This window comes from Ochotona curzoniae, unplaced genomic scaffold, assembly GCF_017591425.1.
Source record: "Ochotona curzoniae isolate NIBS_2020 unplaced genomic scaffold, NIBS_Ocur_1.0 scaffold_4683, whole genome shotgun sequence".
NCBI lineage: Eukaryota > Metazoa > Chordata > Mammalia > Lagomorpha > Ochotonidae > Ochotona > Ochotona curzoniae.
The window spans coordinates 19829238-19843631 of record NW_024467121.1 but is presented as its reverse complement, the minus strand read 5'-3'; the positions used below and the strand labels follow the sequence as shown (position 1 = coordinate 19843631).

At 46.5% G+C, this 14394-nt stretch overlaps 1 protein-coding gene across 3 annotated transcripts in view; it reads left to right on the top strand.

The window, feature by feature from the left end:
• Positions 1-14394, top strand: part of FRMD4A (FERM domain containing 4A) — a 546990-nt gene that overhangs the window by 439773 nt on the left and 92823 nt on the right. For all 3 annotated transcript variants that reach the window (XM_040967963.1, XM_040967964.1, XM_040967966.1), the window contains 3 exons: positions 2243-2327; positions 10881-10937; positions 11855-11877. In XM_040967963.1, coding sequence (XP_040823897.1) covers positions 2243-2327; positions 10881-10937; positions 11855-11877 — 165 coding nt within the window. The remainder of the gene's footprint in view (positions 1-2242; positions 2328-10880; positions 10938-11854; positions 11878-14394) is intronic.

Here is a 14394-nt window from a genome sequence, read left to right as displayed (position 1 = left end):
CCAGCTCCTTGCTAACGCAACAGACGATGATCCCCCGTGGCGGAGACCTTCATGGACTCTGGCTCCTGGCTTCAACCTGGCCCAGCCCAGACCTTCGATGTCATTTCATGCGTTTGGTCATTGTGTAGAAGATCTGTGTCTGTCTTTCTCCTCTCTGTCACTCCACTTTCAAGTAAATGAATCTGAAAAAAAAAAAACAATATATAGGGGGTGGGGACTATGATCAAGGGGAAGTTGGAAGGAAGAAAGTAGAAAGTCAAAATTCTTCACAGATACTTGCCGAGCTCATGTCTGTGCCAGCCACAGCACTCATGCTTGTGATAGAAAAGGAAGCAGAGCCTCTCCTCTCAAGGAGCTGGCAGCCTGGGAGGCAGAGTCTAGCTGCGCAGGAAGTTCCTGTGGCACCCATCACCCAGCGGCCGTGGCCTCCTCTCACAGTTAGTACGGACAGTTGTGGGACCAGAACCTCTCCTGGACCTAGTCCCAGAAGCAGAGCAGGGGGCCCTGAGGCTGACAGCCACCCCAGCACCTTCAGAACACCCTGGAGTACAAATCTGCAGGTTTGGGAATAACATCATCTTAAGGCAATACCATAGGTCTTTACCCTGTGTAGCTTCCCCGCCCCCTCACTTTTCTCTTTCTGCTTTCCTGCCCACACTGTTTCTTCCTCTCCCATTTTTGTGTTATTATTCTGGCTACCTCTTGCTAAAGGGTCGCTATACAAGATATGTAGATGGAGATGTTTTAAAATGAAATCAGCGTTAAATGACCTTGCGCTAAGAGGTATAATTGGCTTCTACCTTTCAGTGTCTGCTATCAGAAACACAACTTTTTATACTATTAGGGTTTCTCTGAAACATTGCAGATTCTTTATGGAGGCCTCTATGACCCAAAGCGCCTGCTCCAAAATTGGGGGATAGGTACTCCGGGGGTGCCATGGGCATGGATTATGACCAGCCAGCCCCATCACACCCAGGCTCAGCAAAGAGGACAGAGAGACATTTTTTTTTATCTCTGGAAATTTTGCAGGCCCTGACATGATGGTAATTGTAGCACTATTATCTGTTGATTGAGATAATTAATCACTGAGTATCTCCAAATTCACGAACAAATTGAAATGAATCTGTGTTCCATTAATGGCATCCAAAAAAAAAAAAAGATGGATAATAAGAGATTGCAGTGTGGGAGGCTGTGAGCTTAACTTAACCTGCAGATATATTTTGACTCATGCAATGGTGGCTGCTTGTTTTCACCAGTAAGTTAAAATTGTTTGAATTTGTTCCCCAATACTTAAATAACAGTGTGTGTGTGTGTAATTTTTTTAAAGATGGAAAAACCATTGCCCAAATCCCACTGTCTGCTCCTAGAGTCAGGAAGACCTCAGTGTGTTGAGATTATGTCCTAGAGCTTTCCTTGCCGCCCTGCCCTGCCCCAGGGGATCCTGACCACATCAGGTGGGGACACTGTTCCGGAAGACTGTCCTTGTTTCTTCCCGTCTCACTTTCTGGACCTTCAGTACCCTCTCTTAGTCCCCCTAGTTTACAAGAACCAAGTGTCCCTGGTCCAGCTAAGGGTGTTTGCATCCACCTGCTGAGAAGGAAGCTTTCCCTGCAGGATGCTGCACGACCCACTCCCCCCTGCTGTATCAGCTTTCCCTCTCTTTGTGTAGTCTGTCCCGAGACAGTGCAGCTACATTATCTGATTCGGGAATTTAATTATCCCCAAAGTCAATGTGTAAAGGCACATATAATATAAATGTAAATAAGATCAGTGTGTTTGATCTTGAAAAAAATTGGCAAGCTGCAAGTGGATAGAAATCCAGTTGTTATTTGGCTCATTACTATGGCATCATGAAACTGTTCTTTGCAAAGTTCTCCATGTGGAAATCAACCTCACCACTTTCAGGAAGACACGGGGTAGTCGTTTCAAAGATAAATGTGACCCTCCTCCCCGGATTCGATCAACCAGAAGAAATGATCTGGAAAAAAACACTCCAACTGGACGAAGAGTGCAGATGGTCACACTGGAGTTGGCTCCTGTGGTTGGAGAGCAGGCCAGGGTCTTTGCCTGTGGAGAAGACGGTTAATCCCAAAAGGGATCATGGGATGATCGTGGATGAGTCTTTCTCTTCCCCTGCTTTAGGATTAGGAGTCCCATGCTTCATCCCAAGTCACGGCTGAAGGGCACCTTTGCTTCCCAGGCCCGCCAGCCTTGTGGCTCATGGTCACTTTCTGTTCTTCAGGTTCTACATAGAGAGCATCTCCTACCTGAAGGACAATGCCACCATTGAGCTCTTCTTTCTCAATGCCAAGTCCTGTATCTACAAGGTAAGCAGCATTTTGTCTTCCTGTCCTGGCTCATGTTGAAATCTGGTACTATCACCCGAAGCTGGAAGTGCCAAGTTGGCCTACCAGGTGACTGTAAGAATGAGAAGGAGTCATGTGTAAGTTGATGAAAATGGGTATATGGGAAACTTTGTGAAGCAGAAGGGGTCAGCTCGGTAACGTGGCTCCTCCCAATCCCATCTATTTCTGGTTCCATGGAGGTGCTTTTTAGCCTAGTTTTAAAAGGCAAAGGGAAAACCATGGTGAGTATAACAGGTGTATCAGTCAATCTAGGTCCTGCAAATGTGAACAGACATCTTAAAACCAATGCATGTAGTGACCGTTTTTGTGACTTACCAGGATCAGTGTTAAGTGGAAATTCTGCTAATAGTTTAAGTGTGACAGTTCTCTTCTTTTCAAAAAAGATTGTGGCAGAGTACCTAGAAAGTTACCAATGGCATCATCTTCGGGTTGCAGCTCATGCCGCCATCACCACCGTCTGTCTCCAGAACTCTCTTAACCTTACACATCTGAAACCTTGCGTCCGTGCAAGAGTCGTTCCCCTGTTCCCCTGTCCCCTCACTCCTGAGCAGCCACCGTGTGCTTTCATACATTTGTGCATGCTTACACGTGCACATACTCACATACATGCATGTACATACACACACAATCACACTTGGACACACACACGCACACAAGAGCCGGCATGTTCTGTGAGTCACCACCTTCCCTTCTGGACATGCCTGAGCACATCCATTACATGGCAGACTTTCTCCAAGTGCCGAACTTCAGAATGATGTGCGGGTGGGGGCCTGGCCATGATCACATGCCCCAAGATATCATTTGATGGCAGTTGCCTGAGCCAGGAAACAAACTGGGCCTGGACCCAGAGCATCCTCCCAGGAGTGTTTTTTTTATTTTTACTGAATGAAGGGAAAAGTCACTAAGTGAAAATCCAGATACTGGAAAATTACTTCCTTCCCCAAAGCCTTCATTTTCTCTTTATTAAGTGGAAATAATAGAGCCAGTCTTGCATACCCCACAGATTGAAGGGATCTGCAGGTGGTGGTTTTTCATGGCTGGGCAAGTGTTTTGGACAAGTTCAGACAAAGTGAGCCCTGTCCAGTAGGTGGCAGACTTGGGCAGCAAAATGAACAGCTGGCCATTGAAATCGGCGAGCCGTGCAAGAGCTGCCAGGGCCTTGGGTTTTACACAGCCATGGGAGTTAAGGGAGGGGAAACATGTTCTCCTGAGATGGTTAGTGTTGAAATAGAGATGGACCTCGTGGACACCTAGAACTCTGGGATCTGTAGAAAACAAGGAAGAGAGTAAATCCACAGAACAAAATGTTGCAGACTGCGCAGGTGGAGATGAGCTGGAGCTGACAGCGTGAGCTGCCTGCTGAACTGGGGATGGAGAAAGTCCTTCCACAATTCCAGCTTTCTCCCTCTCAAAATCTGTACTCAAGGGACCGCAAATGAACCAAGGGTGTCCTCTGAAGCTTCAGGTGGCAATGTAGGAATGGAAGGGAGTGTTTTCATTTGCGTAGCTTGACCTTTAGGGTTCACCTAAGGTTCTTTCGCCTGCTTGAGCCCCTCAAGCTCCCGCTGAAGCAGAACAGGTGTCATCAGCTTTCCAGAGGAGGAAGCTGATGTTCAGAGAGGGTAGATGGCTGAGACAGACAGAGGCGCTGGCAGTGGTTGGGCAGGTAGGTGTGTGGATCCACACGGTGATCTGGAGTTTGGCTTGTGCTGTTGGACAGGCCCTGGTGCCTCTGAGCACGCGCAGTACCTGTGGCCCCTGGTGCAGTGTCTGCAAGCTGCACTCTGATGACTGGACAGGGGCACTGCAGCGCCGCCTTGTGGGCAGACTCAGCAAGACAAGGACTGTGCGTTCTTAGCAGCTTGGATTCAGACCCGGCTCTTTGACTTGACCCCAACTTTTTTTTTCTGTCCATGCTGCCAAGGGTGCCCATGGCACCAAGGGTGGGGCTGGTCCTGGTGCAGGTCGTGGCCTGGAAGGAGGCTTTGTGAACCCAGCATGGAGATTAGCATTAGCCCTCCCCCTGTTTATTGGGAGCGAGGTCCGTCACAGGGCCTAGGATCCAGTGTTCACAGGGTGCAGGTCGCCCGTGGCTGCTGCTTCCAAGTCCCCTTTTATTCACATTAAGAAGTGTTACTATTCATCCGTGCCAATGTAATGTATCATGCGTAAAAGTCAGATACTTCTAGAAGGCTCAACCCACCACCTGTTGCCCAGGCTCTGCCACTTTCAACAGTTATAGCTGTTTCCTCTAAATCTGCCCTCTGTTTTTCTAAATGACTGACACAAGATGATACACTTTTAAGATTTTTTCTTTTAGACTTGTTGAGTTCCTGCAACCATAGGCAATGATCACGAAGTGCCATAAAACCACGCGCACTTCCCCTTTCCCCATTCTTTCTGTGTGATGGCATGGTCGTCCACAGGACGTTATTATGACGAACGCTACTGGTATGCTATGGCTGTGATTCCTTTCTCAGGCAGCCAGCTGTTTTGCCTGAAGGGAATAATCGCCTTGCTTTTATTTGTTTAGCTTCTATTTCTAAAAACTCCCAAGTGCATAGCAATGTACATTCTCAGGCATACTGGATAATCCATCAGCTCCTCTCCAGGTTTTTCCTGGCTGCTACTGCTGCTTTTCCCTCTAGAAGCCTTCCCCCATCCCTGCTGCCATCCAGGAGCACTGTCTGTCCCCCTGCACCTTCCCCATGTGAATCTTCCCTGGTCCCAACTTTCTATGAATCCCTGTATCTTCTGGATCCGGAGTCCACCTGGCTTGTTTACTTTACATCATTGTTCTAGAGAACATCCTCCAGGAAACCCAGAGAATGCAGCTGGAGGAAGCGGCATGGTCGGGTGGTTGTGTAGCTGGGAGAGTCTTCATCCTACACTTTCCTTTCTGCTCAGAATGGAGGTTGCTTTGAGAACGTCCAGGGTGATGCCCTGGACAAGCCTGTGGACCTATCCACTGCAGCTGGCTGCCTGTCCATCCGCAGCAGTGCGGTCCCCCAGGCCTTCCCACTCTGCCTGTTCGTCTGGAGCTACAGGACATGCAGTCTGAGGGTGGGGACACATCGAGTCCATCATGCTGTGCGTTCCGTGGCTGTTTCCTCTCCAGAACCCTGTATCCTCCTTTGGTTTGGAAGCAACATTTTGCTTTATCTCTGATATCATCTCTTCTCCCTGCCCTGACTTTGTGGTACCCCTGTGAATCTAGGCACAGCCTCCTAGGGCTTCCTTTTTTTTTAAGATTTTATTTTCTTATTTGAAAGGTGAAATTAATGAGAGAATTAGAGTCTGCTCTCTGCTGATTCTAGCCGACAAGAGCCAGAGCTGGGCCAAGCTGAAACTAAGAGTCAGGAGCTTCTGCCAGGTCTCCCATGTGGGTACAGAGGCCTAAGTTACCACATTCCAAGGTACATTAGCAGGGAACTGGATTGTATATGGAGTACCTGGACTCGAACCAGCACCCATATGGGATGCTGACCTTGCAGAGAGCAGCTTAACTCACTGCACCACAGTGTGGCCCCTCTTGTTGCTTTTGTACCTTGTCTCTTTACAGTTTTCCATCTCTGCCTGTTTATTCTGCTTTCTGGGAGATTTTGTCAGCGTTATCTGTAATTACTTCTATGGGGTTTTTAATCTTCGCTGACATGTTTGTACATTTCTTTTCTTGTATTATTTTATCATTGTCTTAGGAACATAATAGCTTCCCTTACCACATTGATAGTACAGTCGTCACAATAGGCTCTCAGTTTCTTTCCTGTACTTCTTCCTGTGTGTGTTGATCCCTATCTTCGGTGGAAGAGGCCTTCCCCAGTTGTCTGTTGATCCTGATTTGTCCACTCAACTTTTTTTTTTAAAGATTTATTTTTATTATTTTTTTATTGGAAAGGCGGATATACAGAGAGGAGAGACAGAGAGGAAGATCTTCCGTCCGATGATTCACTCCCCAAGTGAGCGCAATGGCCAATACTATGCCAATCCGAAGCCAGGAGCCTCTTCCGGGTCTCCCACGTGGGTGCAGGGTCCCAAAGCTTTGGGCTGTCCTCGACCACTTTCCCAGGCCACAGGCAGGGAGCTGGAAGGGAAGTGGAGCTGCTGGATAGAACCAGCGCCCATATGGGATCCCAGGCGTGCAAGGCAAGGACTTTAACCACTTGTGCCACCGCGCCGGGCTCTGTCCACTCAACTTTAAGAGGCACACTGTTACAGTGCTGCTTGGGAAGCCCACGTCTCAGAGTGCCTGGTTCCTCCTAGCTTTCAAGGCAGCTTCTTGCTAATGTGCACCCTGTGAAGGCAGCAGAGAATGTCTCAAATGCTTACATTCTTGCCACCCACATGGGCCAGCCAAGGCTCAGCTTCTGTGGGCATTTGGGGTAAACCAGCAGTAATAGATTCTCTGTTTTTTTCTCTCTCTCACTGTGTATGCATATGTGTTTCTGTGTCTCTCTTCACCTTTGCTATAAAATGAAAATTAAAAAAATAAAAGGTTGAGGCACTTGAAGCTCCCTGGTCACTGCAAGGTTCAGATCTGGATGTCCAACTGTTGATGTTCCCAGGGATTGATGGGAAACTCCGTGTGTCTGTGTCTGATGCAGTGCTCCATTCCCTCCAGCGAGGACCCTTGCAGTTCCGGCCACGGGTGGCGGGATGAGGGTGGTCCCCATTGTGGGTTCAGACCTCCTTTTAATTCATACTTCCTGTTCATCTGCTCTAGAGAACAGACTGCTGATCTCCCTTGGTTTCTACAGAAAGTCTATCTATGTAAGGTGCAGAAAATTAAAATATGCTGGTGAGTGAGTAGAGCTGTAATTGCTCAACTGAAGCAGGAAGAAGTGCAGAAAGGCGTCATGGACTGCCCACATGGTCCAACACATTTCTGTCACCACAGTGGCGATGGGCAATGCAGAAGAGGTTTGTGACCAAGGTGCGGAGGAATCGTATTTAGAAATGGGTGTCTTCCTATGGGAAGGCTGTTCAGAGAATTGAACACCGTGTTCTGTCATGGTGGAACCTTCCAATTAAAAAAAAAAAGGAAGCAACCACATTATGAACAAGAGATGCCTGGGACTTGGCCACACACTCGCAGGCTGTGAGTGCTTTTGTCTTGAGGAATAGGAGCATGTCTTCTTGTTAACCTGGTGTGTGTCTCCAAGGCTCCTCCTTGAAATCTCCGAGTTGATGACTCAGTGGCCAGCCTGCGAGCCAACTCTTGAACTCACTGAATAACAAACAGGAATGCTGAGGCATGGTGATGCAGCTCCCTTACATCAGAGTTTAACAGTGTGTGCAGTGGCAGGGACACTTCATTCATTCACTCATTCATTCATTCATTCATTCTTTTCCCTCTCACTCTTTTTACTACCTTCCCAGGGCGGAGGTCAGGCTCAGTGAAGGCAGGAATTCACCCCTATTAAAGATGCTAGTACCCACTTACCCCAAGGACAGCTGTGCTCAGAGTTGCTGTAGAACAGGTTAGACATTTAATGGTGCATTGGTGGTTGCTTTGCTGTGGCTAGTAGTGTGTTGGAGTTAAATATTCACCAACAGTCCCTCCAGGATTGTTTCACATGGGCTGTGTGAAATAAAGACCTTGCCCTTTGCCCTCACCCCTGTTCCTTCCCCACCACTCCCCATCCCAGATATAGACATTTTCTTCCAGCAGTTGAATCATCTGGTCAACCAAGAGTTTTATTCACACTGAACAGTTGTTTCTGATGCTTGGGTTTTAGTTGCACATCTTGCAGGGTGTTAACTATTAGCTGCCACTGACCGTGTACTGCCTCATAGGAGTCAATGTTTGACAGAAGAGTAAACCCATTCCCGTACTCCACCAGGGACCTAGGAAAGCATCCAGGAAGCCCATTGGTGGGAATAGAAATCAGCATGGTGAGAATAGAAAAGAGTCATTGTGGAAATCCTAGATAGGGTTTCTGTGAAATCATTCGTCCGCTGTTCAGTGATTTACGTTCCAGTGGGACCTGCTAATCCCACAACTGCCATTCCAAACATTCTTCCCCATCCCAGCATCGGCAGCCGGTATCAATTTCAGCTACGCTGGAGCATGGCGAGCTGGTCACACAGAAAGAATGGCCGTCCCCATTCTCCCATATGCTGCTGGGACCTCTGCTGGCTCCCACTTCTCAGGTGCCTGCATGAGGAAGTATAATTGCCCACCTTTGGAATACCCAGGCCGGAAGAAGCCTGAAAGATGTCCTCCCTCAGGGATGTAGACATGCCAGCTTGTACTGCTGAAAATCACAGGGTCCCACAATACTTAGAGGATCTGTGGATTCGAGCACGGCTTATCAGTCTGGTGGAAAGCTTTTTCTCTGTAAGTTAACTTGGCTTGTGTACTGAGATTGTTTTAGCTAAGACCGAGACATATAACAGAGGAGAAGTTGGGGATTTATTTCCAGCCCCATGACTGCCAGGGAAGCTCTTGACATTGGACAAGTCTCTTCGTGTGTCTGGAAGTCTCTTCTCAGTACAATCAGAAGGTTGGAATCGCTGGACTTGAAATCTCCCCTGGCTCATTCTATTATGCATTCACTCATTATAAAATACAGTGAATATTAGGGAAAGAAAAGTATGGGGGTATTCCAGAGAATTCACAAAAAATGAAAAAAAATGTATGTTTTGTTGGTGAAAAATGTTTGCAATCTTAAGCCAGCATTGTGGCTTTAAGGGTTAAGCTGCCACCAGCTATGACACTGATAACCCGTGAGTGCTGATTCCAACCCTGGCTGTTCCACTGCTGATCTGCTCTGTGCTCATGCATTTGGGGAGGCAATAGGTTTGGCCCACGAACTTGAATTCTTTCCACACAGGTGAGAGACCCAGATGAAGTTCCTGGCTCCTGGTCGTAGCCTCACCCAGACCTGGCTGTTGCAGTCATTTGTGGGAGTGAACCAGTAGATGGAAGATGTGTCTTTTGTGCTCTCTCTCTCTCTCACTTTGCCTTTCAAATAAATGAAAAAGTCTTTAAAAGTATTCTGAAATCCATGCATTTTTTAATAACATGCATTATTTGCATGGACTTTGAAAGACCCCCCTGCTGTGCATGGACTTCAAAAATGTTTGCAGCAATATAAACTTGGCATTTTTAGGATTTATTTATTTTTATTTGAAAGGCAAGACTTATAGAGAGAAGCAGAGAGAGATCTTCCATCCACTGGTTCACTCGCCAGATGGCCACAATGGCCAGAGCTGAGCCATTCTAGGTCTCTCATGTGGGTACAAGGTCCCAAGGATTTGGGCCATCCTTTTCTCTCCCAGGACATTAGCAGGGAGTGGGATTAGAAGTGGAGCCCCTGAAACGTGAGTTGCCAAGAGTTGGCAGAGTTGGTGAGTTGCCAGAGTTGCCAAGTAAAGGATTAGCCTAGTAAGCCAATGTGCCAGTCCCTGAACTTTTAATTCCACTTTTCCATGAAATTTTTAAAGTGCCCTTCTAGAGACAAACAGTTATGCTTAGGGCTGACAACAAAAGTGTAGCATGACATAAATGAATGGATTGCTCTTGCCTGCTGAGGGATCCTGGCTTCCCCTGTCCCTGCAGTATAAGCAGATTGGAGTGCAGGGCTGTACACATGTGAACCTGTGAATAGGACAGATGGTGTGAAGCATGTCTGCCACACACACACACACAGGACACAAATTCCTGGAGGTAGCAGATATACGTATTATGAAGACAGCGTTAGGGATGTGTGCACCTGCAAGCTCATCAACCTGTATACATTAGATGTGCAGGGGTTTTTGGGTGTTTTAATTAGAGCTCAATGAATCTGTTTAAAGAAAAGTCATGAACTGTACATATTTGGGGAAAATATGCACATATATTGGATTTCTTTTTTTTTTCAAAAACAATGTTTTGTGGCAGCCATTTTCCCTAGATTACAATTAAATATAGGGAGAAGCACTAATAAGGCAGCAGCATTTTAAAACCTAGGCTTTGTACCAGTGCTGACCAAGAGAATTGTCTGCCATGGTAGAAATACTCTGCACGGACGAGGTTGCAGACATGAGCTACATTGAACTCTGAGGATGTGAAAGAAATGTGGCCAGTAAAACTAGGAACTGTATTTTTAATTTTGATTTTAATTCTTGAAGGAGCCCCAGTCCTGTTATGTCATTTCTTTCAATAAAACCTCCCTACTAGTTCTGAAGTAAAGTGCAGTCAGTTATCTAGTAACCACACTCTAATGATTAATATGATTGACAAATTTATCAAGTATGTGGACATCTGGGAACTGGCCCACTCCTTCTTATCAAAATTTAAAGATGAGGCCTTGGAGATGACGATGGAGGCCCATGACCACTAGTCCAGTCCAGCCAAGAGCCAGAGCAAGTATGTCAAGTAAGCACTGGAAGCCCAGTAATCCACAACAGTGACTTCAGGGACCATCGATGTCCTAAGAAGATCTGAGAGTCTGGGGGCTGTCTGGACCAGGGAGACCAGAGGCGTTGTTATGCAGGTACAAACTTATCTTCCTTGCTGGTTTTCCCTTCCAGGAGCTTATTGACGTCGACAGTGAAGTGGTGTTTGAATTAGCTTCCTATATTTTGCAGGTAAGTTGCTACCTCCTCATCTCTGTATCTCAGACGCAGACAGATGGAAGAGGAAGTGTGACTTTTCCATGCCTGGCCCATAGCCATCCTCCATCATTTGTCATCCTAACATTTTCTAGCCACCGGTTGAAAAGTGCTGCCAGGGACATCGATACCATGGCGGTCAATAGGGCCTTCTCATACTACAGAATTTTGAGACCACAGACTCTGTGAAGACAGGTTGTGTGTGACCTTCTCCTGGGAGAAATGGCCCTGTTTCCTTCCAGTGTGGTGCCTTCCCAGCATTATGAAGAGAGCCAAGAGAATGGCTAGAGTTAATTACACCAAGTGGCACCTTCATGACCCCTAGAAACAAAGAGAAAAGGTTGTTCATTTACACACAAAAAAAAAAAACCAAGAAGAGAGAGTAAGGGAAATATTACACAGTATTAGGTGCACTGATGGCAAGGTGAGTTGAATTCATATCACTAGTCAGTTCCTCCAACAAATGGTTATGGAGCAAAACTGCTATGTTGGAGACCTCTTGCTGGATTCCCTCGAGTCATTGGTGTGGTTGGGAAATAGCCCATAGTGCACAATGAAACAAAAAACAACACAAGGAATAGAGAGTCCTTGTCCAAGTGCTTGTTCAGATTCAGAATTTTCAACCAGGAGCAAGTTAGACCAGAGCCTGCAGGCAGAATCTTGCATTTTGTCATTAAGGATCACTTTCTTCTTTTATAACTTTCAAAAGTTTAATTTCTTTTCTGATATTTGTATGTCAAATGCACATAATCCTCCTGAATTATATTCCTGTAGCCAATAGGAAGACAGTAGAATAATAATAGGAAGTTGAACTTGCCTTGGTTCTAGAATTATGTTAAAGTGCGTAACTCTGGATTGATGTGTTTTACTCATGTTGAATTTTTCTCTTACAGGAGGCAAAGGGAGATTTTTCCAGGTGAGTTTGCACCCCCCCCAAAAAAAATTTTTTTAACCTAAAAATATATTCTGTTGTTGTTCTTTCAAAAGAAACTACTCACTTGTACTTCAGAGGAAGATTGTTTATAATTGTTACTTATCAGGGACTCTCAAAAACAAGACAGATCAGAAACGCAACGTATGGCAAGGAGGAGATTCTACACTGAGTGAAAGGCTGTGTGGTCTCTGCAAAGCTGAGGTTATAGGCCGACTTCACCCGTGGCCACCATCCCGAGGCTGCAAGGGTTGTTCACCTGCCTCAGTGGAGCCTCTGTTACTGTGCGATCATAGTGGTTGCAAAACACCTGACACCCCCAACAAGCACATGCATTCATACTTTTTACATGTCTCCATTTTGTCCCCAACCCCCAGAGGACAGAAATGTCATCCCATAAGGAAGTTTCTCTCATGAAAGCTTGGCCAATAAGCATCCCACTTGTCCTTCCTTCTCAGGGTGTAGAGGAAACAAGTGGGAACCTGTAACTGGCTTAAATAGCCCTGCAGAATAAGACTCCATACTTGCCACTCATTCCAGTAAGCACTGCCTGTTGGCTGGCACAACAAAGAGAGCCCAGCTGCTGTCTGTCCTGGTTGTTGCCCCAAGCCGTCCCAAAGCAAAGAGCTGGAACCTTCGCCTGCAGGGCTGCCCATTCCCAGACAGACATTGTTCTGGAGATTGCACTTTATCAGACTTCACTGAGAAAATCTAGAATAGTCCATTGTTTAGGATCAAGATGTAGGCACAGCAAGTATGTTCTAGATGCATAGGGAAACCAAAGGTCAAGGCCTGTGGTTGTGAGCCATCAACCGGAAATTGCTTCATGGCTATTAAAATGAAACCCAGATCATTCTCCGTTCCACCAAGGGGCGCACATGTGTTTTCTGCATGCTCTGAGAGACTGGTCATGGAAGGGCAGCCCAAGCTGTTGTAGTTGGTAACCTCCCTGTCATCGCCTGTGTTTGTCAAGCATGCACACTGCTTTCTCAGGTCCTAACCGCCACCCTTTCTCTCCCTATGCCTTGTAAGATTGTCTAGACAAACCCAGAGTATATGCTACTAGTCAGGTATCTCAGCAGAAGCAAAAAAAGTCTTTGATAATCTGAAATCAAGGGTGGCTGGCCTTTTTTGTAATGACCCAGTAGTCAGTATCTTGGGTTTTGCAGGCCACATGGTGTGGGTTGAGGTTACTCAGTTCTTCCTATATCCTAAACGGCCACACATGATCATTAAATGAATGTGCATGATCATGTTCCAGGGACACTTGATGGTTGTGGAGTTTGTGATAAATGCTGATGTATCACAAAGCATTCTTCTTTGGATTCTCTCCTACTACCCAGACACTATTTCAAAAGGTAAAAGGCATTCTTCATGGAGAATGACAAGAAAAGGACCAGATTTGTCCAGTGAGTTGGTCTTTTGCTGTCCCTGATCTAAAACTCAGCTTGGTGTGCATATTTGCATAAGGAAACCTCTGGGTCATCTTTTGTTTGGGCTGTCCAAGCCTTGAACAAAGCAGAAGTAGTCAAGTTTTTAAATACACAGTGACCAGACGGAGTCTTAGTTGGACACTTTGAACATTTAGATGGCCAACATCTACTGAAGTGGTGGGACAAGAAATTAACAGGCCCTAGAAACTATACTTTGTTTTCTCTTCCTTGGTTACTTTGTCAGGACCTTAATTTGGTATTGGGATTAGAGGTTTTGATGAACCCAAGTCTGTAACTGCTTACAGAGCTTTCTAGTGTTCTGTAAAAAATGGTTTTAAGCCCACAAATCCAGTGGATTCCAGTGTCTAATCTACTGAACTCAAGATATTTTTTTCCTCCCTTTTCTTTTTTTTTTTAAAGATTTATTTTTATTATTTTTGTATTGGAAAGGCGGATATACAGAGAGGAGAGACAGAGAGGAAGATCTTCCGTCCGATGATTCACTCCCCAAGTGAGCGCAATGGCCAATGCTATGCCGATCCGAAGCCAGGAGCCTCTTCCGGGTCTCCCACGCGGGTGCAGGGTCCCAAAGCTTTGGGCCGTCCTCAACTGCTTTCCCAGGCCACAGGCAGGGAGCTGGAAGGGAAGCGGGGCCGCCGGGATTAGAACCGGCGCCCATATGGGATCCCGGGCGTGCTAGGTGAGGACCTTAACCACTTGCGCCACCGCGCCGGGCCCTTTCCTCCCTTTTCTCTCACCAGCTCCAGCCCCTGCTGTAAATATTATTGATTTTTTTTTTTTTTTTGCCGGTGCCCTGACAGAATGGAATGTGCCCTGGGAGTGGTGTGATCTGGCTGTATAGATCTTGGGAACACAGGGCCACAGGGACTGCAAGGGAGGAGGCAGCACAGACCTGGCCTTGCAGCCCTTCACGGCCCCCTAATGAGCATGAGGAATGCCAGCTTGTTGGCTGGACTCTGAAAAACAAAGGGTCTCAGTTGGGCTTCATTTGTCAGAGCCCTGCCCAGCAGGTTGTTTGCAAGGGCAGCCATCCTGGGAAAGAAATAGT